The 25858-nt window shown below is 47.1% G+C and overlaps 1 protein-coding gene across 1 annotated transcript in view; it reads right to left on the bottom strand.

The window, feature by feature from the left end:
- WDR25 (WD repeat domain 25) overlaps positions 1-25858 on the bottom strand; it is a 134499-nt gene that overhangs the window by 45944 nt on the left and 62697 nt on the right. Inside the window, exons 2-3 of the mRNA XM_036842621.1 lie at positions 13221-13368; positions 100-230 (exon numbers count right to left, since the gene is read on the bottom strand). Coding sequence (XP_036698516.1) covers positions 100-230; positions 13221-13368 — 279 coding nt within the window. The remainder of the gene's footprint in view (positions 1-99; positions 231-13220; positions 13369-25858) is intronic.

The raw sequence follows: 25858 nt of genomic DNA, 5'->3' as shown, positions 1-25858 counted from the left end.
TCTCAAGGGTCCTATATATAGATGCTGACCCACCCCCAATCATTCAAAATGTCCAGGCAAGCTCTCCTGGAAAGGACATGTGAGGAAGAGGGGTGTTACCTTGCTGGTCCTTATGTCCCAAGCTTTCATTTCAGAGCTGAAGCCGCCACATACGAAAACGTTGTGGTCTCTTGGATGAAATTTCAAGGTAGTGATTCTAAAGTCACTTTGACCACTGAATAGCTGGGTTCCTACAACATGAAAAGAGAAGAGAGGGTTAGAAAATACCCAGATCACAAACTAAATACCTTAACACTAAGATGCCATCTGACGTGGAGCCACGGGAAAGCGCAGCCCACCTGGGCCTGAGGCGGCCAATGGAGACTTTCTGGAAACACAACAGCAGCGGCATTTGCCCTCACTCTCTGGCCACCCGGTCCTCAATTAGCTGAATCCCCCCACCCACCAGGGATAAACAAGATGCCTGAATCCACCTTTTAGGTGCTCTGTAAACATTATGCACATCAACTCATTTCAAGCACATAATCGCCCTAAATCCAGTTTGCAGTTGAAAAAACCAAGGCTCAGGGAGACTGAATAACATTTCCAGAGCTACACAATTAATTTTGTTAGATTATTTACTGGGAGTCTAAAAACCAAAAGCAGGTTGCTCCAAAATGATTCTTTTTAGGATCAGCATCTTACAATCACACCCTCATGATAACCCATCAATGGTTTGCCATAGAGCATGGCACGTGGGGTGGCATCAGACTCTGGGCGATAAATGAGAGTGTGACGTCACAGTGGCTCAGGCCACAGGTTGGAGGGGGTGCGTGGACCACCTTTTCTATCTGCCATGAAACTGCTGTCAAGTGCTCCTGGATGTTGTGCAAACGTCTGCGTGCACACACATACCTCTGCTGTGGAAACCGTCTTCCTATCACTGAGCTCTCTTAGAGGTAAGCCATAAAAACGCCAGAAATGTCGATCATTTAGAACAGGTCAGACTCGGGGAACAGATCTTTTGTGCTGAGCCCAGGTCTCGAAAGCCAGCATGCCTTCCTCTACACGGTGCCACAGCCCAGGAGGGACAACCTTGAAACCCTTCCCCTGGACTGAGGCAGTGGGCAGTTAGGGACATAAGAAGCTGGATACCAATGCAACGCCAAGATCTCAAGCATCATCTCCTCTTACGGGAACCCAGGAAGTGCACTTGGTCCTTCAATTCAGAGAGCGCTTCCGGAAGGCTGCCCTGCTCTGTGTTTAGGACCACACTTTAGTTAAGTGCTCCACCAGCTCACCAGGTAAGGAAATGAAAGTCATCAATTGGTCCTCTTGAGAGTTACAGCAGAAGCCTTGACAAGTCCAATTTGCCTAGATCCTTGGTCTCCAAACTTGTCTGACAGTACATCCCAGCCATGAGAAACCCTTAGGCACATACCGCCAACACATGTATATTTATTTATAAGTTACACAGTGTGCTACTGTACCAATATATTATGAACGTGAAAGCAATTACCAAAAAAAGAACATTTTGAAGGATGAGACAAGGATAAAATAAACAATATTTTAAAATATATTTTAATATGCCATTTACTAAGAGTATCAACAAACCTCTTGGAAATTATTAAATCAAATGAGTTATAATAATTTTAGTAAGAGCAACAGGACTGAATATGCTTCCATTTTTTTTAAATGTAGGGACCTTTTTGTGACTCAGTGATTTGACAGTAGCCCGGTTACAACTTGAGTTTACACACTGAAGTCTGTCAGAGCCCCAAAGCCTCCTTCCAGAGATGTGAGGACCCAGAATGGAAGACGTTTACCACTAGCAACAGGGAAGACATCTTCCACTTCCATCTACCACTGATGCAAAGGATTTTGTGAACAATTTGCTAATAAAGCTCCATTTCCCCTAATGTCAAATAATGGCTCCTGCAACTAATCAGTGGTTATTACTGTATTCTCATATTTTTAACAACCTAATTCAAAATCCACTGAAATTTTCATTTACAGGATTTTAAAGCAGGATTAGAAAAACACTGTTCCCAGGTTAAGAGTGCTGACACTGAAGTTTTTAATAGGTGACACATTCACATCGTTTTTGGCAACAAAAATTACAGAATGATATAAACAATTAAAAACATCTGTTTTCAGTGTTCTCTCCATAGTACAGATTTCTTGGAAAGAGGCTACTCTCTTGTTCTTTGTTCAAGCATCACCTTTACCTTGATGGATGATTAAGTGTGTTGATTTTTTTCTAACATCTTCTAAGGGCCTACAATTGGCAGTCAGTTGCCATCAGAGAAAACTCTGGAAACACTTGGCTTTTTGTAAATGAAGACTCTATATCCCTTTAAGCTCAACAAACCCCTTAACTATTTTGCTGCAAAATGCAATGCACAAAGATTTCAACTGTCATGCTATGTCATCGCAATGCTGTCACGAGCTGGCCAATTTGGGTCGTTCCACTGATTACGGTGAAGGGACCCTAATGAGCAGCCTAGCTGAGAGAGCAGTTAAGGCAGATGTGGTTCTCTGCCTGGTGGAAGGTTGAAAAGCCATTTACAACTGGAATTATAAATAGCACTCTGTGGCAAGAGGGACAAAGCTTGATACCCGTTCTTGAATTACAGGAGTATTAAAGAAGGACTGACGTGAACAAAAGATAGGCAAGACGTGATTCACCAACAGGAAATGAGTTGTTCTAGGGGTAGTAAGATAACTTCTTAAATTATACTAATATTGCTGTCATAATACTGTTCTTCTAATAAGTAAAGAACTCTTCTATAAAAGCATGAGGAAGATGAGCAGACTTGTAGTATTCTGTGTGCTGTGTCCCTCTCATTAGGTCAAGAGACAAGCAACACTCTCGAGTAGACCAAAAAATTCACTTCCCGAGGAATTAGTCTAATTGGAAACCTGGTATTGCTTGTTCTTATTCTTCTTTTCCTTTCCTGAAACTTGTCTGGGACCCAAACTCTTCCTCGCCTTTTCTGCTACACTTTGGGGTCAGGAAGCAAGCGTGACATGCCCGGTTAGCAAGCCCCCCTCTTGGGGAGGATGGAGCAGGGGGCCGCCCGCCCGTGCGGTACTGTGTGCCCTGGGGATGGGCTTCGCGCCTGCAGCGCTGGCTTCAGGAGCTTCGCTCCAGCCAAGGGGCTGGGGGAGCCACATGGGGGCCAAGGGTGAGGGACTATCATCACATCCCTGCGATGGAAAAGGAGCACAGATGTCGCTGCGACCCTCACACCGGCGCGAGAAGGCCCCTGTAGGCCAGAAGTCTTCTCTCCAGACAGATACAGCTGCGCCTAATGCCGACTTCTTGCTCATTTGGAACTCACTGCCAACCCTTAAGTCCAAAAGGAAAAACAAACTCTATATGCTTGGAAAAAAAATTCTCCCTGTTTCTTGGACCATAGCATATACCATATGCTTATTTCAGGAAAAGCAGTGAATTAGCCATGTTTTTTTTCAAAAAGTGCCGTGACAGTCTTGCCAATAATGGGGGAAAAAGATGAGAGGAAAAGTGAAAGTTGAGTTGCTAAAAGATAATGACTGAACTTTTTTGCTGAAAAAATGTATTTCTGACTACATTATTCATCCTCAATCCCCTAAAGAGATTGAGAGAGAATCTATGTCTTTTAAGTACTAAAATTTTCCAGTTCGAAGACAAGCTGTAATTTGTATTTTTTCCTACTTTTACTTGTAATAACTAGGCCTTTACTGTATTTCTTTGTTAAAAGGGACCAAAACGAAATTTTTCCATTTTTGAATAATAATTACAGATACCTATTGGGAAACACGAGGTAAGCAGGTCTGGGGCAAGACTGTAGCTCAGAAATCAGGACCCCAGCCATTGGCACCCAGCAACCTGTTCAAAGTGGAAGGTGATACGGCAGAGGGGTGGAGAGTCACACACACCCGGGTCCCACCCCAGCTCTGTCACCTCCAGTGGAGCGACCTTGGGCAGGGCCCTTCACTGCTGTATCACACGCCCTCATAAACACACGTCTGTCGGGAGGGCTGTAAGGAAAGCATTCTAGAGGGCCTGGCAGACAGCGAACAACGAAGGGGAGAACTCTTACAGTTTGAAAAAAACTAAACCTCAAATTATTGAATTAGTTAAACTGAAAGCTAAAACCAAGGGATATGAGTTTTTAACAGCAGGGAACTTGAGAGATTATTGACGTTGAGTTTTTGTTCTGAGGCTATGAGAATACAATGCCCTGGGCTGGCCTTTACGTTTAGTTAAAGAGATACAGACAAAGGCTGGTAAATATTTACCAGAAACTGTCTTGAAGGTGATAGCCATACTGGAGGTGAAGGTCCTTTGCTGTCAGATGTGTTCCTACTCTGCAACTTCTCATAAATGGAGTAGCTTTTTTTGTTTGGTTTGGTTTTTTTTTTAATTTTCTTTATTTATTTTCTTTTTTTAGAAATTCACATTCTTTTATTTATTTATTTATTTATTTATGACTGCGTTGAGTCTTCGTTTCTGTGCAAGGGCTTTCTCTAGTTGCGGCAAGTGGGGACCACTCTTCATCGCGGTGCGCGGGCCTCTCACCATCGCGGCCTCTCTTGTTGCGGAGCACAGGCTCCAGACGCGCAGGCTCAGTAATTGTGGCTCACGGGCCCAGTTGCTCCATGGCATGTGAGATCTTCCCAGACCAGGGCTCAGACCCGTGTCCCCTGCATTGACAGGCAGATTCTCAACCACTGCGCCACCGGGGAAGCCCTATTTTCTTTATTTTTTTTTATTTTTATTTTTGGCTGCGTTGGGTGTTCGTTCCTGCACGTGGGCTTTCTCTAGTTGCGGCGAGTGGGGGCTACTCTTCCTTGCCGTGCGCGGGCTTCTCATTGCAGTGGCTTCTCTTGTTGCGGAGCACGGGCTCTAGGCGTGCGGGCTTCAGTAGTTGTGGCTCGCAGGCTCTAGAGCGCAGGCTCAGTAGTTGTGGCACACAGGCTTAGTTGCTCCGCGGCATGTGGGATCTTCCCGGACCAGGGCTCGAACCCGTGTCCCCTGCATTGGCAGGAGGATTCTTAACCACTGCGCCACCAGGGAAGCCGGCAGTAGCTTGTTTATCGCATCCCCTCCTGGGCAATGCTACTTTGAGCACAATGGTTAGTTGTATATAACCTTTAACCGTGAGACTTATCTGGCTTGTTTACATGTTTGTTATGGAAAATTCCATTTATTCAATGCATGCTGCTTATGAGAAACCGAGTTTGAAAATATTTAGTCCACTAACACTGACTTTATTGATCTTGTTCTAATGAACTCAACCAGTATAAAAGAACTGTTCAGACTCTCTTGGAGTTAGGAAAAATCACTTCATTTCCTCCTTGAATCCATAATGATACAAATAAACTATAAATCGCCATTAAAGCAGAAACATGTTTAAGACAGAATGCAGAAACTCAGCTGGTTCTCTTGACACTACTAGTGCTGCCAATGCACCGTCACCAGTTTTGCTATGACAAGGCAGCTGGTAAGGCTGGCCGGGCTCCTCCTCGGGGGGGCCCCCCTCTTTCTCAGGTGGAGACACCGAGCTTCCCAAGGTGGCCACCTGCGTGGCCAGGCAACACTGCCTGTCAACTACGCCTGCCCTGTGGGACCCTATCGTCACAAGGGCTCCAGGGCCCTGAGGGGCCTCCTCTGCCCCTCAGCACGTCTGGCCCCCGGCCCAGTTCCCGGCCCGTAAGAAGCACTTGACACAGGTCAGGTGAAACCCAAGTACGGGGCCCCGAGAAAGAGCAGGGAAGCTCATGCCCTCCTCTCCAGAGAGATGGCGCCTATCGCCCCCAGGCCTGCCTGGGGCTTGCACGTGTCATGCCACAACCCTGCGTGGGAGGCGTAATTACCCCATTTCTCAGCGTTGGGGGGATGGGGGATGGAAGCCCAGAGAGGTGAGGCCTCGTCCAGGGCCGTGCGAGTCGGCCACCCTGGGACAGAGGCTGGACCCGTGTGACCCCGGAGCCCGCCCGCGAGCGATCCGTGACCTTTCCTTCTGCTCAGCTCTGCGTGCACACCACAGGCTCGGGAGCCGGTAGGGGAGATGCTGACGGGGGACTGGCTGCCGCTGTCGGCTGGTGGTGATTGAGCTCGTGTTCCCAGGCAGGCGGCGTATGACTCATTCCGCGAAAATCAATATCGTTACACTCATCCTCTGGGAAGTATTCAGCCAGCTGTAAATTTAACCCTCCTGACTCAAAGTTAACGAAAAAAGGAGCTTACTAAGTTTCAAATCAAACTCTGTGAATCAGGAACAAGGGCCATCTTGGCACGCCGGGCAGAGTCCCGGGGAGGGTCCAGGCCGGAGTCAGATGGGCCCGTGTCTGCACGCTCCCTGTAGATACGCTAGCAGCCCCGGGATCAGCTGGCAAGCCTCTCAGATCCGTGGGCTCCTAATACGTGAAATCAGGATAATAAATCTTACCTTCAGGGCTTGTTGTGAGAATTAGAAATAATGCATGTAAGACAGCAAGCCCCAGACAAATGACAGGCCCGACAGACAGTAGCTGCAGCAGCAGTAGTGGTCACAGAAGAAACAGCAGTAGCTGTTGTAGAAATTTCTTTCATATCAAGTTTGGCCACTGCACTTAATTAACTGGACAAGACTGAATTTTCCAAAATTAAAAAAAAAAAAAAAAAGTTCTCCACTTGCAAACAGGTCCCAAAGGTACAACTTAAGTTGGTTTTCTGGGACTCGGAGGTCACCACCAGGACAAGGAACAAGCCGTGACTGTGCTTAGGCTCCGGGGTCAGTCAACAGAGGTCATCCTACCTACAAAGGGAGCCAAACCGCAGTGCAATCGCAATTAAACACACACAGAGATAAAAGCATCACCGCTGTGCAATAATGGTAATGAATGAAATAGTGCCGTTGATTAAAAACCACCTTTGATTTATCCAGAGGGCTGGCACGAGCTTAACTAGAGGCAGATGACTAGTCAGACGTTTGGGGAGGCGTGGAAGGACCTCGAAGGCAGGTTCTAAAGTGTGAGATACGGGGCTGGCAGGGGCTTTACTCAAGCTTGGTAACATCTGATTTAATATCCACAACTAGGTCAGCTTCTTACCCCAAAGCTGTATGCAAAGAGGGGGAGAAATCGAGGTTGGGACTGGAGGGAAATACTCCTCGGAGCGGAGAAGAAGAGCGTGGGTGGGAATGGGGACCGGTGCCCGGGATCAAGAGGGCACAGCCCTGAGAACAGACTTGTTTAAAGGAGGGCTGGGAAAGGGATGCCGGTGAAGGAGCGAGCTTAGGAGAAAGTGGGACTCCTTCGTGTAGAGGAGTCTGGAGGGTCCCGCCTGTACCTGTGGGACGGAGGACAGGAGAGCAGGCAGCTGCCCCCCGGGCAAGAGGGCACCGGCGGCAGCTCAGGCCTCACTGGGCACAGAGCTCTGCACAGCCTCCGTGTCTGGATCTAGTAGTAAAACCCCGAGGACCAAAGGAGCAGTGACACGAGACGTGCCCACACCCTCGGGAGCGCCAAATCCACGCCCGCTGGTAGGAGACCTTCCTGCTGTCCGCGGGCGCATGAAGGACACCTGACCGGGTTCCTCTGAGATGTTCCAGCAAACACTCATGGTGCTCGAAAGCCTAAAGGCTGGAGAAGCCCAGGCCCCTCTCACCAGCGCCTCCCAGGAGACCCGGGGGCGGGGGGCGGCACTGCTCTGAAGGCTTTAGCCCAACAAGGAGCCCCCCTGCAGCCACTTCTCCAACGCCGAGTGAGCCCCTGACACTCTTCTCCGGGCTTTTAATATGGACGCTTCTCACCCTTCCTCTGACAAGTGTTTTTAAATCGTCAGGGCAAACGTTTCTCCTGCTGGAACGGCGGCTGTCGATAGCCGGAGAAGCACCCTTCAGCCGGTCACTTCATCAGAGGGATCAGTCAAGATCAGTCTGGGGCGCTTTCTTCCCAGAGGCCCCGAGTTATCCTCGGCAGGTGGTGAGCCGGCTGCCCGGGTGAGAGCCAAGCGGGCTCCCCCGGAGTCGGCTTAAGCAAACTGTTTGGTCACAGCCCAGAAACACACGTGGTTGAGGGCACCCACTCTTGTCCTTCAACAGCCAAAGCCTCTGCCAGTCACATGGGCCGGAGCTGAACCCCAGCTCTGTCACTGCAAGTCATCCAACGCTCCAAGCCTCAGTTTCTGAGCCCATGAAATGGGGATAAAAACACTTCCTTCATAGGTTAGCATGAAGACTAAATATGTAATAAGCAGAGGGCCTAACATCCACTTATTCATTTTGGCTTGATACAGGCCAGGCAGGGTGCCAGGAACCAGGGCTACACGGCCCACAGTGAGCACCCAGCCAATTTGTCATTCCCCTTTCCCTTGGAGCATTCCTGTGATGGAGGCCCCAGTCGTGATGCAAAACCAAGGGAGACACCAGAAGACACTTCTTGGAAAAGAAAAGTAATGATCATTTATGGGTCCAGTCCCCGTCGGCCACTCATGCCCATGCACCATGACCCCCACGGAAAGACACAGGGACCCCAGAGCAGGAGGAGCCAGGCAGGGGCTGGGGGCAGCAAGGACGCGGGAAGCGGGGTCTGAGTGAAGAGGACACCCACTCAAATAAAAGGCACGTGCGACCCATCACGAGGAGGAAGCTGCTACCCCACTCAGGCCATTTTGTCACGGAGCAGCGAAAGATGGAGGAAAGGCTGGGAGACCCTGCAAGGCGGGCTTCCTGCCCGTCTGCCCCCAGACCCACACGTGCGGTCAAGAGCCACCTAGTAAGCTGGCTCGGGGGGATCTTCGGGGGCTTTTGGAACTGAGCCACCAAAGCTGCCCCCTTTGGGGAAATGGTCCAGCCGCTGGGGCTCTCTGGATGCTCAGAGGAACAAGGCCATGATTTCCTACCTTCTGAAGGGCCTTGTGGGGCAGGGACGCAGAAGGGAAGGGCAGCCTTTGCTGAGTGCTCGCCATGCGGCAGGCACTCTGGATACGTTATCTCAGCTGTTCCCCTCCACGACCCCAGCCACTGGGCATTGCTGCCCGTCTCACAGATGTGGAAACGGAAGTAAAGGAAGCTTCCCCAAGGACGCCCGGCTTGGGTAGGTGGAAGAGCCGTGTCTGCACCCCATCCCAGCTCCTCCTACCACGCTGGGCTGCCTCCAGCATCCGGTAGCTGGGACCAGGTGGCACGGCCTGGATGCCCCGGATGGGCTGGACACACGTCAGGAGAGCTGACTGGGCAGAGGAGGGAGGACAGGGTGCCCTGCCCATCCAGGGCCCTGGGGGCTCCAGGGAAAGGACCATCTCCTGTGCAGCCAACAAATGCAAAGTTCGAGGCCCCGCATGCCTCCGAGGCCTTAACAGCCAGGCTGGGGGCGATGGTCTAAGGGGTGGAATCCGCAAGAACCAGTTCCACTTAGAACTGAACGAACCATTGTAAAGCAATTATACTCCAATAAAGATGTTAAAAAAAAAAAAAAAAAAAAGAACTGAACGAGCTCAAGCTCTTCGGGGGCTTTTGAGGAGACTGGCTGATTTGGTTTGCCGGACAGCTGACTCATAAAGCAGGCGACACTCAGGCCCTGGTGGAGTCGAAGACCAGCGCTCCCCGAGGCCGCCTCAGCCTAATGCACCCGACACGTTTTGTTAGGAAGATTACAGACTGAAATGATAGCACCAAAAATAATTAATCTGTGAGCAGATTTTATTTAAGTGTTGATTCATGGTTGTTCTATAAGCCAACAGCCCGTCAGAACTATAAATTAACGAGATAAAATGTTACTGGCCCTCCATATTTCAGGCCGGGTATTGACGTTTTAGAATCCACAGATTTTTAACTGTATTGACTGAGGACACCAGGATAAATGGCCTTGGCGCCAAATACCCATTAACGACAATGGGCACGGAGTGACTAATTCCCAGAGCGCTGCGGTGAGAACGCCCTGCGTTGCTTTCTCCTGGCAGGGAGTTCTAATTAGATTGAAATGAAAAAGCCAAATCACCAAGGGCGGAAGGAGGCAGAGCAAGTGAAAAGGAAGATCAGACTCGGGGACGAGAAAGGACAGGAGAAGTCAAACGAGGCCACGAGCCACGGAGGCTGCACACAGAGAGCCCCCCGCACACCCTGGGCCAGGCGGGGTGCCGGAATGAGGCATGGGCGTGCGTGCAGACCCCACTCCGGCGGCCCCTGATGAACCCGCCCCCGCCTGGCAAGGGCCTCCTCAACTCTGCCTCATCCGCACGCACGCTGAGCAGCTGCTCCGAGCCAGGCCTGGCCAGGTGACAGAGACATGAAGACCACCTGGATGGGCCCCATCCTCAAGGAGCTCCCACGCTAGCCGTGGGGATGGACACAGAAACCAACAACCCCTCGGTGGGAGAGGCCCCACCCAGGGGCTGGAGGGCTTCCCCAAGGGCAAGGCCAGACCCCTGGACCCTACCCACCAAGCAACAAAGGACATCCAGCACGCTGACCACGGTAGCCCCAGCCCAGACCCTGTACAAGTAGCTGCTGAATGAAAGTGGGCCTTCAATAGGCAAACCAGGTGGTGAGCCCATTCCCAGCAGAGGGGTGGAGGGGAAAAGTGCCCCCTCACCTCCCCGGGGGGACGGCAAAGCCCTGAGGGCAGGGCCATGCTTCCCCCGTCCCACCCAACACCCCACAGCTGGAGGAGCAGCTGGGCCCGGGCCAGACAATGTTCCCTCCAGCGAGTTCTACCACCAGCTGGGCAGGGCTGCCACATGCCCTCCTGCAGCTCCCCACCCAGCCTCAGGTCACACCCAACCCGCTAGAGCCCCCAGGGAGACCTGCCCAGGGTGCACTGGAGCCATGATTCTCTCCGGCTCCAAACTCAGCAATGGCCCCCTACTGCCACCTGCTGTGGCAGTGCCTAACTGGCCAGGTGAGAGGACTCCCTGTGAACGTCTGAAAATGTCAGAGCCCCCCCCACCACTCACTCACACACACACACACACACACACACACACACAATGGCAATGTCTGCTTAACATCTGTTGATTGAGAAGATAGATCATGACAAAGGGCCGCTAGGAATCCATTAATGTTATCAAATGAACTTGTATTTGATTAACACGGCAGCATCACCAGCATGTGAGAAGCATCCCTTCTCCACTCTTGGGCAGGCAGCGCAGGTACCCATGGGTGCTCAGTGACACTGGACTGGGGAGCGGCATCTGGGGAATGCGCACCCCACAGGCCAGGAAGCGCATGGAGCCCGAGCTCCCATTCCTGCACCCCCAGACTCACCTGCCCCAGCTCCCTGCACCCCACACTTCCACACACACCACGTGGTTCATGTTCCTGAACTCCGTCCTCATTCCATCTGCTGAGAACCCACGTCCCTCCCCCTCCCCAGCCCCCCTCCATCCTGATTCTCTGTCCCCCAGTTCCTGCCTCAGCTTGGGTCCCACTTCCTCCAGGAAGCCTTCCTTGATCTCCCAGGCTAGATGTCCCTGCGGTTCCTATATCTCTCTCCATCACTGTACCCTGGGACTCTCTGCAATTCTGTCTCCCCCAGCGGATGTGAGCTTCTCCAGGGTGGATCCTGGGACTTACTCACCTCTGTGTCTCCAGTACCGAGCACAGCTCATTGGACACACAGGTAACAAAGTATAACGGTCAGGCAGCCGGCTTCGGAGCCTGGCAGATCTGTGTGCATCCTGCCTCAGCCGCTTCCTGGTTGTGCCCCGGGCCTGTGTGTGACGAGGGGATGGCGGTGGTGCCAGTCTCAAGGGGTGAATGGGGCCTCACCCCATATGTTAAGCTGCAGAGGAAGGCCTTGCACACAGTAGGTGCTCAGTGACAGTACCTGCTGCTGTCATCAACGACCCAACTGTCACCGTCACCCAGTGGCACCAAACCCCCGAGCCTCGGCTCCCTCTCAGAGGGGCTCACAGGAAGATCACGGTCTTTGTTGCGAAAAAGAACACCGTACACTCAGCACTGTGGAAGGGGCACGGGGTTTGCAGCTGCACGGACGTGGCTCCAAATCCCCGCCTGCCTTGCACCACTGGGAGGCCCTGGGCCAGTCACTCGCCCCTTGGAGCCTCAGTCTCATCACCTGTGAAATGGGGAAAACAATGGCTGGCAGGATTGAAATGTGCGCAAAGCCTGTGGCACAGTACCAGCCACCAACACAGCCAACAGCCTGGCCAACACGCCTACTGACAGCACACGGGGCCCAGTCGAAGGAGCTGCACGGCCTCAACAGGGCCGTCCCCCGGTGACCCAGCAAGAGAGGAGGACACTCCAGGCGAGGAACAAACCTGCTGCATCCAAGCTGCGGGGCGGAGCTGGGCGGCTGGACCCCGGAGTGATCATCCCCTGTTTGTCAGGCTCTGGGAGAGGCGCGGACCCCAGCGCCACCACAGCTGGGCCAGGCAGGCAGGGGCTGCCTGAGGGCTCAAGGGACGCCCCGGGCAGTGGTGCGAACCCAGGCCTCCCCTCCTGGTGCTGGCAGTGACGCCCAGCAGAAAAGTGACCCAGGAGGAACCCAGGGAGGAAAAGGCAACGTGGGCGCTGAGGGCAGCCGGCCTGGGGGTCAGGGGCAAGGTTGGAACCCAGGTCTGCGCTCACTGGCTCTGTCCTCGCCCGAAGCACAGACAGGCCCCCGCTCCGGGGCTGTGGCCGGATTCATGCTCAACGTGCCGGCTGCATCGGAACGCTGGGGAATGGAAAGTTCCTTCCGCTGACTCCTCTCTCCTTCTCGCCCTGCTTGTCAAGAGCCCCCTTAGGATTTAGCCAGCACGAATCCATCTCACCCAAATGCCTTTTCAGTGTGGGCATGAAAGCAGAACTCGTTTGCAGGCTTTCCTTATGAGCTGGAATCATTCCTGACAGCCTTTCAGCGATAATGAATTGACAGGAATTCTAAACTGATTCCAACCAAAGGACACTGTGATAAAGCTAAATCTATTTCAGTACAAATTGCATGTCAGAAGTTGATTAAAAAGCCACCTCTTTATCCAGCTCCACAGCTTGGGGCTGGGACAACCTTGGGGCTCTGTCCTCTGGGCAGGTTGGCAGAGGTCCACTGTGAACCCTACGGGACAGTCTCGGTTTCAGGCAAACAGCCTGGAAACACACTTGCCGAGCGTGAGTCTACCCTCATCCCGTCTGCCCCTGCCCTGAAACTGTTTGCAGCTTGTGGCTGCAGAATCCCCCTCCCAGAAGCCTCCCCAGTGAGAAAGCTGACTCGGCTGCCAGCTCAGAGGAGGGGGCGCCTCGGGGTAATGAAACAGAGAAACACACCTGTTTCGAGGTCTGTTAGGTGCAGGGCGAAGTCGAAGCCACCACTGAGGATGCGCTGGCCACAGGGGGACCACCGGGCGGCCCGCACCGCCTCACTGTGCAGGCAGTAGGTCTGCAAGCAGCTTCCCGAGTCCACGGCGTCCCACACCTACGAGGCAAACACAGCGCCAGATGTCATGAGCGGGGGCCTGATCTTGGGGGCTCAGCTCAGCCCCTGTGCACGGGGAAAAAGGCTCTCACAGCGGAACTAGACTCCCAATATTTTACCATCAAAACAATATCTAGATGTTAAACTTCTCTTTGTGGAAATGTAATAAGGCCTTGGGACTCGCAAGTCGAGGGGGAGACTTTCACAAAATTTTTTCTGGGGGTTAAGGGAGCTCACAAGGAAACAGCATGTCCTGTGTTCTGCCGCTCACCTGCCCAGCCCTTCACACCTGCTTCACACCTGCTCACCACCAGAAAGTTCCAGCCCAGCCTCGCCTGCACCTCTGACATGTGTCCTCCGAGACAGGACTTTCTGAGACCCGTAGTGGATGAGGCACCAGGCCAGGCTACCTGCACGGGTCCTGCTTTAAGACTAAGATCCAAAATAGAGTCTGCCACACCTGTGTTTGCAGCCAGGCAAAGAGCAGATCTCTGCCCGAGGGGCAAGTTGTCCTTTTTTTCTGGGAGATAAAGTACTGCCCCTCACTCCCCCCTGCTTTCCCTGGGGAGTGAGGCTTGTGGCAGAAAGCCCTATGTACACTTAATGACCTCTGAAATGTGTTTTTAAGCCCTCAAGTATAGAACTGTGCATTCCAAGGGCCAGGACCACTGGTGCATGAAAGAGCTGCGTTCGGCTTCCCACCAGCTCTCCCAGGAAACTCCGCCGACCACCACACGCCCCAGGGCAAGGCCGGCAAGCGAGGAGCCCAACCAGGCTGGCCCAGGGCCTGGCACGCGGAGGTGTTCAGCAGTGCCAGTGTCCTCCCCTGGTGTCCCTGCAGGAAGAAAGGGACGCTCTCACCTACCATCCAAGGTGGGTCAGAGGACTGAACACAAGAAGCAGGAAGGCAGCTACAGGGCCTCCTGTGTGATGCTGCTGCTTGCCAGCCTTGGCCTCTTCAGGCCTCAGTCTCCTCCTCCATATAATGGGGATAAGAAGAGCCCCGTCCCAAGGGCAGCGGTGAGGAATGAGTGAGGGCTGGGCACACCGCACCGCACCATGGCTGGCGCACAGCGGGAGCCGCGGCACCGGAGGCTGTGCTTCTTGAGGCATGCGGTGCACGCGGTTCTTAACAGCAGGAGTCCCTGACCCTCTCTTATTTCCTTAATAAGAGTAAACCCAAAGCGTGCCCACGCAGATCCACAAACTGGATGTGAGAGGTAACCTCCCCTTTCAAAATGAGAACATTCACCCTGCCACATCCTGAAGGTTCTCAAAATGCATAGGACCAGAGTTCTGAAAGCGTATTTCCCAGGCATATGGAAATGTCTAAGATTAAGAAAACAAGAGTTCAAGAGTAGCCTTGAAAGAATGGTAAGAGAGCTCAGTTCCTTTCTTCCTTATTAGGGGTCAACAGCTGGGGTTTCAGACTGAAAAGCAAAAAATAGCAACGTTTACATTTAGAAATATGAACAGAAATAACAGAGGAAACAGCCAGAAGACTTCAAAGCGAAGTGGGAATTCATGGCAGAAAGGCAGAGCACAGGGAACTGCTGTTTTTTCAAAACTATGTACAAGTATGACTTTAAAGGAAAAAATAAAGTAAAATTAATGAACTAGATCTACAGGGTTAACTTGGCTAAACAGTGAAAAGATAACACTGAATACATAAGACAAGCTGCATATATGCAGTATGATGCCATCTAAGTTTTAAAAACGCATGCAACACCACCTCACACCCAGTAGAATGGCTTCTATCAAAAAAAAAAAGAAGAAGATATGTGTTGGCGAGGAGGTGGAGAAATCAGAACATTTGTACATTGTTAGTGGGAAGGCAAAATGGTCCAGCCACTAGAGAAAACAGCACAGCAGAACCTCAAAACATTAAACATAGACTTACAGTATGATCCAGCAATTCCACTTGTGTGTATATGCTCAAAAAATTAAAACCAGGATCTCAAAGAGATATTTGTATCCCAATGTTCACAGCTGCATTAGTCACAACAGCGAAAATGTGGAAGCAACCCAAGTGTCCACTGATGGATAGATGGATAAACAAAATGTGATACATATATACATATATATATATATATATATACAATGGAATATTACTGTCTTAAGAAGAAATGAAATTCTGACACAACCCACCACATGGATAAACCTTGAAGACAACACGCTAAGTGAAATAAGCCAGTCACAAAAAGACAGAAAGTATAATTCCACATATGTGGTTTCCCTAGAGCAGTCAAAATCATAGACGTAGAAAGTAGAACGGTGGTTACCAGGGGCTGCGGGGAGGGGGAAATGGAGACTTTTTAACGGGGACAGAGTTTCAGTTTTGCAAGATGAAGAGTTCTGCAGATGGATGGTGATGACGGCTGCACAACAATGTGAATGTACTTAATGCCGCTGAACCTATACTTAAAAATGGCTACGCTGGGAAATCTTATGTGTATTTCACCGCAATTTTAAAAACACACATGAAGCAAAACTCTATCATGTTTCTTTGTGTACTTGTAGTCAGACTATAAAAAATATGCTTGGAGAGGGTAGAGGGAGAGGGGCAGGGTTGGGGGATGGGAGCTGTGAACACTACACTGTATTTCCCCTAAAGAGAGGCAAAGAGAGCGTGAGAAAATGAATGTGCTCTAAAGCAAATATGCCCAAGTGTCCCCATCTATTAAACTCATTCATTTAATCATTCATTCAACAAACATTTCCTGGGTACCTGCTATCAGCCAGGTGTTGGGGAAGGGGGAGAAGGAGGTGGTGGAGGAGGAGGGGGTAGATCATAACCCCAATCAAAGACAGAAGAAAAAAGAGACCTTAAGCCCTGTGGCACCAAGGCCAAAAGCAGCAACCAGAGAGGTCTGAATTCTTGGCCACGGCCTCCTAAATCAGCCGTGGAAACGTGTTTAAGGAAATCCATCAATCCGTAAATTATCCAATAACTCCCCTTTGAAATGAAAAATGCGTACTTGGCTCTCCCGGTTGATATATACACAACGATAGCATCAGAATCAATGCACCCCAGTCAGCCACTTCTCAAAGTACCCAGGGTGAGGGAGAGAAGAATCTTTGCTAATCGCTCTCCCTAATTGAATTTAATGTTTGCTGTCAGGTTTTAAAGATTAATTCCCAAACACCGCGCAGCCTGGAGTGTGTACCTTTTTTCAATTAAGTAATTAGAGAGCCCAATCTGCCTTCATGGAATTAAGGAGTTAAGTCTTCTGTCACATGTGCTAAGATGACTTGATGTATTAACTGGAGACATTCTACGTGTCGAACAAAAGTCAGCTTTAGAAAGAACATGACAAGTGAAATGTGGTGCAGGTGCACGTTCACTGCAGTTTCCGTGTTCTGGTTACTGAGACATGGCCCCACCAGGAGTTCCTAACAGTCTCTCAAGACCTATAGCTTTAGCCACTGGTCCCTTCTCCCTGCCTACCTGCCTGACTTTTGTTTTTTATTGGGTTGGTCAAAAGGTTTGTTCAGTTTTTTCCATAAGATGGCTGTAGTAGCATTTAGTTGTTTTTAACTTCATTCAAAACGATTTTGTTAGATTGTATGTGACAGCTGTCATATCAGCATGCATTTAAAAAAAAGACTTATCGACACATGCACCCCAATGTTCACTGCAGCACTATTTACAATAGCCAGGTCATGGAAGCAACCTAAATGCCCACTGACAGACGAATGGATAAAGAAGATGTGGTACAATGAAATATTATTCACCCATAAAAAGGAATGAAATTGGGTCATTTGTAGAGACGTGGATGGACCTAGAGACTGTCATACAGAGTGAAGTAAGTCAGAAAGAGAAAAACAAATATTGTATATTAACACATATATGTGGAATCTAGAAAAACGGTACAGATGAACCGGTTTGCAAGACAGAAACAGAGACACAGACATAGAGAACAAACGTATGGACACCAAGGGGGGAAAGGGGGGTGAACTGGGAGAATGGGATTGACATATATACACTAATATGTATAAAATAAATAACTGATGAGAACCTGCTGTATAGCACAGGGAATTCTACTTCACTTCGCTGTACAGTAGAAACTAACACAACGTTGTAAAACTGCTATACCCCAATAAAAATAAATAAATAAATAAAGACATCAAAATTGGTGAATTTTTGTGTTGCCATTTTAATGTTGAAGATGGAAGAAAGAAAGCAACATTTTCGGCATACTATGCTTTATTATTTTAAGAAAGGTAAAAATGCAACTGAAACACCAAAAAAGATTTGTGCGGTGTATGGAGCTGATGCTCTGACTGACTGAACAAGTCAAAAGTGGTTTGCAAAGTTTCATGCTGGAGATTTCTCGCTGGACGATGCTCCATGGTCAGGTAGACCAGTTGAAGTTGATACCGATCAAATCGCGACATTAATTGAGAACCACTCAGGAGACAGCTGACATACTCAAAATATCCAACTCATGCGTTGAAAATCATTTGCAACAGCTTGGTTATGTTCATCGCTTTGATGTTTGGGTTCCACATAAGTTAAGTGAAAAAAACCTTCCTGACCGTATTTCCGCATGTGATTCTCTACTTAAACATAACGAAAATGTTCCGTTTTAAAACAAATTGTGATGGGCGATGAAAAGTGGATACTGTACAATGATGTGGAACAGAAGAGATCGTGGGGCAAGTGAAATGAGCCACCACCAACCACACCAAAGGCCAGTCTTCATCCAAAGAAGGTGATGTTGTGTATATGGTGGGGTCAGAAGGGAGCCCTCTATTATGAGCTCCTTCCAGAAAACCAAACGATTAATTCCAACAAGTACTGCTCTTAGATCACCTGAAAGCAGCACTTGACGAAAAGCGTCCAGAATTAGTCAACAGAAAACGCATTATCTTCCATCAGGATAACGCAAGACCACATGTTTTTTGATGACCAGGCAAAAACTGTTACAGCTTGGCTGGGAAGTTCTGATTCATCCACCATACTCACCAGATATTGCACCTTCGGATTTCCATTTATTTCAGTCTTTACAAAATTCTCTTAAGGGAAAAAATTTCAATTCCCTAGAAGACTGTAAAAGGCACCTGGAACAGTTCTTTGCTCAAAAAGATAAAAAGTTTTGGGAAGATGGAATTATGAAGTTGCCTGAAAAATGGCAGAAGGTAGTGGAACAAGAGGGTGAATATGTTGCTCAATAAAGTTCTTGGTGAAAATGAAAAATGTGTCTTTTATTTTTCCTTAAAAACCGAAGGCACTTTTTGGCCAACCCAATATTATAAAACAAATACAATCTCTGTAAAAAATACTTAAATTATACAAAAGTGCATAAAGTAAAACCCCATAGGAATCAACAACAGGATTGTTGCTTCTCTGATTACATTGTAAATAAGTGTTCTGCAAAAATTTTTCAAAACAAAACAAAAGAACCAGAGAAACACAAAGAAGAAAATAAGAGGCAGCTATCATCCCACTACCTGGAGATAATAGCTGTCAGACTTCTGGGTGAATCTTTGCCTCCCGTTTGGCCCTGTCCTGCCAGCTCCTGCCTCATGGACCCTCCTAGTTCAGTCCCAGCTCCTGGACTCCTGTTTATCCTCGACAGTCTCTGCTGTCCCAGGATATCATTCTAGAGACCGCTGTCAGGCTCGCACAGCTTAGCACAAGCCTGTGCAGCCAGTGCCCAAGCCTTCACCAGGCCATTTACCTGCAAAAGCTTTGGGAATCCTTCAGGGTGTGTGTGTATTCAAGGGCTGGAATTGCGTTGAATCCACAGACCAATTTGGGGAGATGTCCTAACAATACTGAGTCTTCTGATGCATGAACAGGATATATCTCTCTTTTTATCAATATTTAGGTCTTTAATTTCTCTAAGCAATGGTTTATAGTTTTTTGATGAAAAAATCTTGCACACCTTTTGTCAAATGTATCCCTAATTTTTTCATGTTGTGATGATATTGTAAATAGTATTTAAAATTTTTAAATTTCAGGTTCTTTTCTAATGTAGAAATACAATTAATTTTCTATATTGACCTTGAATTCTGCAAACTTGCTAAACTATTAGTTCTAGAAGGGTTTTTTTGTAGATTCAGAAGAGTTTTCTACATAGACAATCACATATGTGAACAAAAACAATTTCACTTCCTCCTTTCCAATCCAGATACCTTTTATTTCTTTTTCTTGCCTTATTGCACAGGCTATAATCCCCAGAACAATGCTGAATAGACACAGTGTGAGTGAACACCCCTGCCTTGCTCCTGACCTCATGGGGAAAGCAGTCAGTCTTTTACACAGTTAAGTAAGATGCTAGAGGTTATGTTTTCATAAATGCTCCTTAACAGTTTGAGAAAATTATCTTCTATTTCCAGTTTGCTGAAAGTTTTTATCAGGAATGAAAGCTGGATATTGTCAAAAGCTCTTTCTATATCTCTTGAGATGATCATCATATGGTTCTTCTTTTATAGTTCATCAATAGGCTGTATTATATTAATTGATTTTCAAATATTAAGCTAAACTTGAATTCCTGGGACAGATCCTACTTAGTCATGACATATAAATAAATAAATAGATAGATAGATAAATAAATAAATAAATGTTGGGTTGATTTGCTAAATCTTATTTCTTCTCTTGGTTTGGTACCACAGTAATGGTGGCCTCACAGAACAAGTTGGGAAGTGCTTCCTCCTCTTTGATTTTCTGGAAGAGTTTGAAAAGAATTGTGTATTAATTTTCTAGGGCTGCCATAACAAAATACCACAAACTGGCTGGTTTAAACAATAGATATGTATTGTCTCGTGGTTCTGGAAGTCAAAAGTCAGAAATCAAGGCAGGATTGGTTCCTTCTGAGGGCTGTGAGGAAAGGATCTGTTCCATACCTCTCTTCTTGACTTGTAGATGGCTGTCTTCATGTTCACATGGTGTTCTCCTTCTATGCCTGTCTGTCTCCATATCCCCTTTTTATGAAAACATAGGGACTTCCCTGGTGGTGCAGTGGTTAAGAATCCGCCTGTCAATGCAGGGGACACGGGTTCAAGCCCTGGTCCGGGAAGATCCCACATGCCACAGAGCAGCTAAGCCCATGCGCCACAACCACTGAGCCTGCATTATAGAGCCCGAGAGCCACAACTACTGAAGCCCGCGCACCTGGAGCTTGTGCTCTGCAAGAGGAGAGGCCACTGAAATGAGAACCCTGCTCACCACAACGAAGAGTGGTGAGAAGTCTTCTGCTCACCTACTTGTTGCAACTACAGAAAACCCACACGCAGCAACGAAGACCCAAGGCAGCCAAAAATAAATAAAAATATAAATTTATTTTAAAAAAAAAGAAAAGAAAACGAAAGTCATACTGGATTAGGGTCCATGCTAAAGACTTCATTTTAACTTGATTATCTCTATAAAGATCCCATCTCCAAATAAAGACATATTCTGAGGCACTGGGGGTTAGGACTTAGAAATACTAATTTCGAGAGAGACACAATTCAACCCATAACAAATTGGTACTATTTCTTACTTAAATGTTCGGTAAAACTCACTAGTGAAGTTTTGGGGCATGCAGTTTTCTTTACGGGAAGGCTTTTAACTATGAATTCAATCTCTTTAATAGAGACAAGGCTTTGGAGTTACCTAATTTTGTCAGTGAGCTTTTATTGCTTGAGTCTCTCAAGGGATTTATCCAGGTAATCTAAGTTGTAGAATTCATTGACAGAAAGTTGATCATAACATTACCTTAGTATTCTCTTAATATCTTTAGCATTTGTAATTAAGTCACTTCTCTTATTCCTGATATTGGTAATTTGTATCTTTTCTCTTTATTCCTGATGAGTGGCTAAAGGTTTATCACTTTCACTGATCTCAAAGAACCAGCCTTTGGCGTCACTGACTTTTCTCTACTGTTTATCTGTTTTCTATTTCAATTATTTCTGCTCTTATCTTTATCTCCTTTCTTTTGCTTACTTCGGGTTGAATTTGCTTTTCTTTCTTTTGTATGTCTTAAAGTGGAAGCTAAGATCATTGGTTTGAAATTTTCTTCTTTAATATAGGCATTAATGCTATAAATTACCATCTGAGAACTGCTCTAGCTACATTCCACAAAATTTTATATGTTGTGTTTTCATTTGCATTTGGTTCAAAATATTTTCTAATATCCCTATCAGTTTCTCCCTGGACCCAGAGGTTAATTACAAGTGTGCTGTTTAGTTTCCAAATATTTGGGGTATCTGTTATTGATTTTTAATTTAATCTTATCATCATTAGAGAATACACTTTGAATAATTTCAATCCTTTTAAATTTACTGAGCCTTGTTTTATGGCCTAGAATATGGTCTATCTTGGTAAACATTCCATGTACACTTGAAAAGAATGTGTGTTCTGCTGTTGTTACATGGAGTGTTCTATCAATGCCAATTAGGCCAAGTTGGTGATAGTGTTGTTCAAGTCTTCTATACCTTTACTGATTTTCTGTCTACTTGATCTATTGATTATTGAAAAAATGGTGTTGAAAGCTCCAACTATAATTGTATATATGATTATTTCTCCATGCAGTTCTATCAGCTTTGCTTCATGTATTTTAAAGCTCTCTTATTAGGTGTATACATATTTATGCCCTTAATGTTTATGTTCCCAATGTTAAGTATCTAGTGTTATGTCCTTTGATGAATTGACTGCTTTATCATTATAAGATGTCTCTCTTTATCCCTGCTAATATTCTCTGCTCAGAAATCTACTTTGTCTAATATTAATATGGCCACTCTTTTTTTAAATTACTATTAGTATGGCATATCTTCTTCCATCCTTTTACATTTAACCTTTGGTGTCTTTTCATTTAAAGTTTCTTGCAGGTATTGTATAATTGGGTCTTGCCTTTTTATCCAACCTAACAAACTTTGTCTTTTTTTTTTTAATTTATTTATTTATGGCTGCACTGGGTCTTCGTTGCTGTGCAAGGGCTTTCTCTAGTTGAGGCGAGCAGGGGCTACTCTTCATTGCAGTGCATGGGCTTCTCATTGTGATGGCTTCTCTTGTTGCGGAGCATGGGCTCTAGGCGCGTGGGCTTCAGCAGTTGCAGCATGTGGGCTCAGGAGTTGCAGCTCACAGGCTCCAGAGCACAGGCTCAGTAGTTGTGGCGCACAGGCTTAGTTGCTCCACAGCATGTGGGATCTTCCCGGACCAGGGATCGAACCCGTGTCCCCTGCACTGGCAGATGGACTCTTAACCACTGAGCCACCAGGGAAGTCCTTTCTGGTTACTTTTAAGATTGTTCTCTTTAGCTTTGGTTTCCAGAAGTTTGACTATGATATGCCACAGTGTGGTTTCCTTTATATTTGTCCTGTTTGGGGTCTGCAGGGTTTTTTTTTTTCCTTTTGAATCTGTAAATGTACATATTTCACCAAATTTGGGGAGTTCTTAGGCATTATTTCTTTGAAAAGTTTTTTCTTCCCCATTGTCTCTCATCTTCTCTGAGACTCCAATTATACATATACTATTATATATTAGACAAATATCTCTGGATTGTCCAGAGGTCCCTGAGTATCTCTTTCTTTTTCCCTCTATTCTTTTTCTCTGCTTTCAAGTCAAATAATTTCTATTGCTCTATCTCCAAGTTCACTGGCTCTTTCTTCTCTCATCTCCATTCTGCAATGGAGTCCAAAGCACAAACTCTTTCTTTCAGACACAACTTTTTTCAGCTCTAGGCTTTCCTCTTTTTTTTCTTTACAGTTTCTATTTCTGTACAGAGATTTCCTATCTTTTTATTCATTGTGTGTATATTTTCCTTTGTGTCCCTGAGCATTTTTATAACTGTTTTAAAATACTTGTCTGCTAATCTCAACATCTGGATAATCTTGGAGAGAAACTCTTTCTCTTGAATATGGGTTTCTTTCTTTCTTTCCTGTTTCTTTCTATATTGAGTAATTTTGGGTGAAATATTAGATATTACAAATTTTACATTGTATAAACTCTGGATTCTGTTATGTTTCTCTGAAGAACATCAACTTTTTTTAAAACAGGAAGCTAACTTGACTCTATTCACATTTCAAACTTTGTCTTCTCTGTTGTGTGCAGCAGCAGAAATTCTATTCAGTTGTCTTAGTCTGAGCTGACCTGCTTAGAATCTGCCCCATGCATGGGCTCAGGAGTCATCAGAGATTTGGGCAGAGTCTATACACAGAATTTGTGGCTACCCCCCTCTGACTCTTTCCTGTCTGAGATTTCCCTCATCACTCTCCAGCTGCTGTAGTTGCCCCAAATTATGGTTCTTCAAGCCAGTAACACTGCAGGTTTTCTATCTGACTTTTAGCTGCTCTGCCTGGCACAGACTGGAGCTTACCCTCAGGCAGAAAAACATAAAAGTAGGAAATTCATCCAGTGCTATTTCCTTCTTCTAAGGGAAGACTCTCTTCTATGTCTGCCTGCTTTTTCTTGTGCTCCAATACCTTTGGGTAGTTTGTTGTTGCTTTTGTTCAGAGTTTATAATTGTCAGCTGTGGGAAGGTTAGTCTGATGAGAACTGCTCCTTCATTACTGGAAATTAAATCTAATATCTAATTTTAAGCATCTGGTTTGCAGTAATGGAGAGTAATACGCCACCCTATCTCCTCACCTCCACCCCAGTACTTCGGTAAAAAAGTACTCAATATCTCTTTACCCCAGTACTTCAATAAAAATCTCCCCACATCCTGAATCATGGTAGGAATATTTAGAAAAGTGAGGGAAGTGGAGCATTCATTGTGTGGGTGGGTCACTGTGTCACAGAGATGACAAGAAGGCCAGTGTGATCTACAAACTGATGCCATTTACTGCAGGCATGAATGAGGAGCCAGGAATGATTTAAGGAAATAATCCCATGCACAACACTCTCCCCACCCCTGTCAGCTTCAGGAAAACTTGTAGAGAGCCTGGGAAGCCTGCAGCATTCCTAGCATACATGGTACAGGAGTTTGAACCAATTTCACTTCAATCTCTAAGAGCAGGGTACCTCAGCTGGTATCTGCAAAAATAGTGAGAGCTAAGGCAGCATTTTCCTCTTACACCATCCTCCTAAGTGCTTCCTAAAATGTTTTCTATACCAAATGATGCAAGTTCCCTCAAAGTAAAGGTTGAGGAGAAACTTGATCAGAATCTGTAAGTACATGAGCATTCATTATACAGAGAATTCCAAGAAATTATTCTCTCTGTTCAATAAGGTCAGAACAAAGGGAAGGAGTTTTAAATGCCAGCAGAAGATGTAAAGGAGCAAAAAAGAGTTTTCTTTGCGTAAAAAGGATTAAGAGCAAGATGTCTCACAGAGGTTGCTGAAGAATGCGTGGAGAGTGGAGGCGGGGGCTCTAGAGGTCATCACTCCACTCTCCTTGTGGAGTGGGGAGGAGCCCTCGGCGGCCTGCAGGGTCCTCAGCAGGTGGTACAGCCTGTCCAGCGGTGGGGAGTGCACGACTCCAGGAGGAGCTGGAGCCCCTTCTGAGAGCACTGCAATCTTGGACATTATTCTGAGACAAAATACCACCTCACCTCCTACCTCCAGGTAACAGTAATCATGCATTCAGCCTTACTACACATAAGGCGTGCTTTTAAGCACTTCACAAGAATTAACTCAATCCTTACCACACAGTATGAGGTGGGTATTATTATAAACATCATTTGACAGTTGAGATAACTGAAGCACAGAGAGGTTATCTGCCCCAGGTCACACGGTGAGAGGTGGAGCAGAGAATCAGACGCAGGCAGACTGGCTGGAGAGCCTTCAGGCTTAACCATCAACGCTCACCCACCTCCCACCTGCAATGTGCTCTGCGGTCCCATACACGGCTCCTAATCCAGTTCTCTGGACTAATACAACACAAAGTCAGACTGAGCCCTCTTCCCACTGACAGCCCTTTAGGGATGGATGAATAGACAAATGGACAGATGAACAGATGTATGGACAAATGTACAGAGGAACCAAAGGACGGCTATCCTAGTTTTGAGTTCCCTATAGCTTGGACAAGCAGACCTCCCTTCTGAAATGCTACCCAATTTGTTTACTATTAAGCTGTGGGACAGAAGAATGCTGAGTATCATGCCCTTTGGTCATGAGAAACCTCCACCACTCTAGAAGTAAATCATTAATTCTTTAGGTTGGGTGCTATTTTTTCAACAAGCCACGGTCATCTAGTTGTACTATATCACATGGTAGACACCACCACCACCACCCCGCCATGTTCACAAGAACAGCCTGAGATTCTCTGGCACCAGGAGGACCTGGGGTTCCAGCTCTTCTGCAAAATAAGGATGAGATGGAATCGTCAAGATTCTAAAGACCTGGGCCCCATGAGCGTCAGGTGCCTTTCCAGATCAAGATACACTTGGTCTCTGGCCTCAGTATACACAGATCCTATGAGTCTAAGAACTCAGAAAAGAATGAGTGGTTTTGGTGAATGAATGCTGGCTCCCAGCAAGCACATCTGTCTTTTAGTCCTGCAGTGCCATGGATTCTACTGCTTGCCCAGTGTCCATTCGCCCACCTTCCTTGGAGAACCACCCA

The sequence above is a fragment of the Balaenoptera musculus genome, chromosome 2, assembly GCF_009873245.2.
Source record: "Balaenoptera musculus isolate JJ_BM4_2016_0621 chromosome 2, mBalMus1.pri.v3, whole genome shotgun sequence".
Lineage (NCBI taxonomy): Eukaryota > Metazoa > Chordata > Mammalia > Artiodactyla > Balaenopteridae > Balaenoptera > Balaenoptera musculus.
Note: the sequence above shows the minus strand (reverse complement) of the source record. Positions and strands in the feature narration are given on the sequence as shown.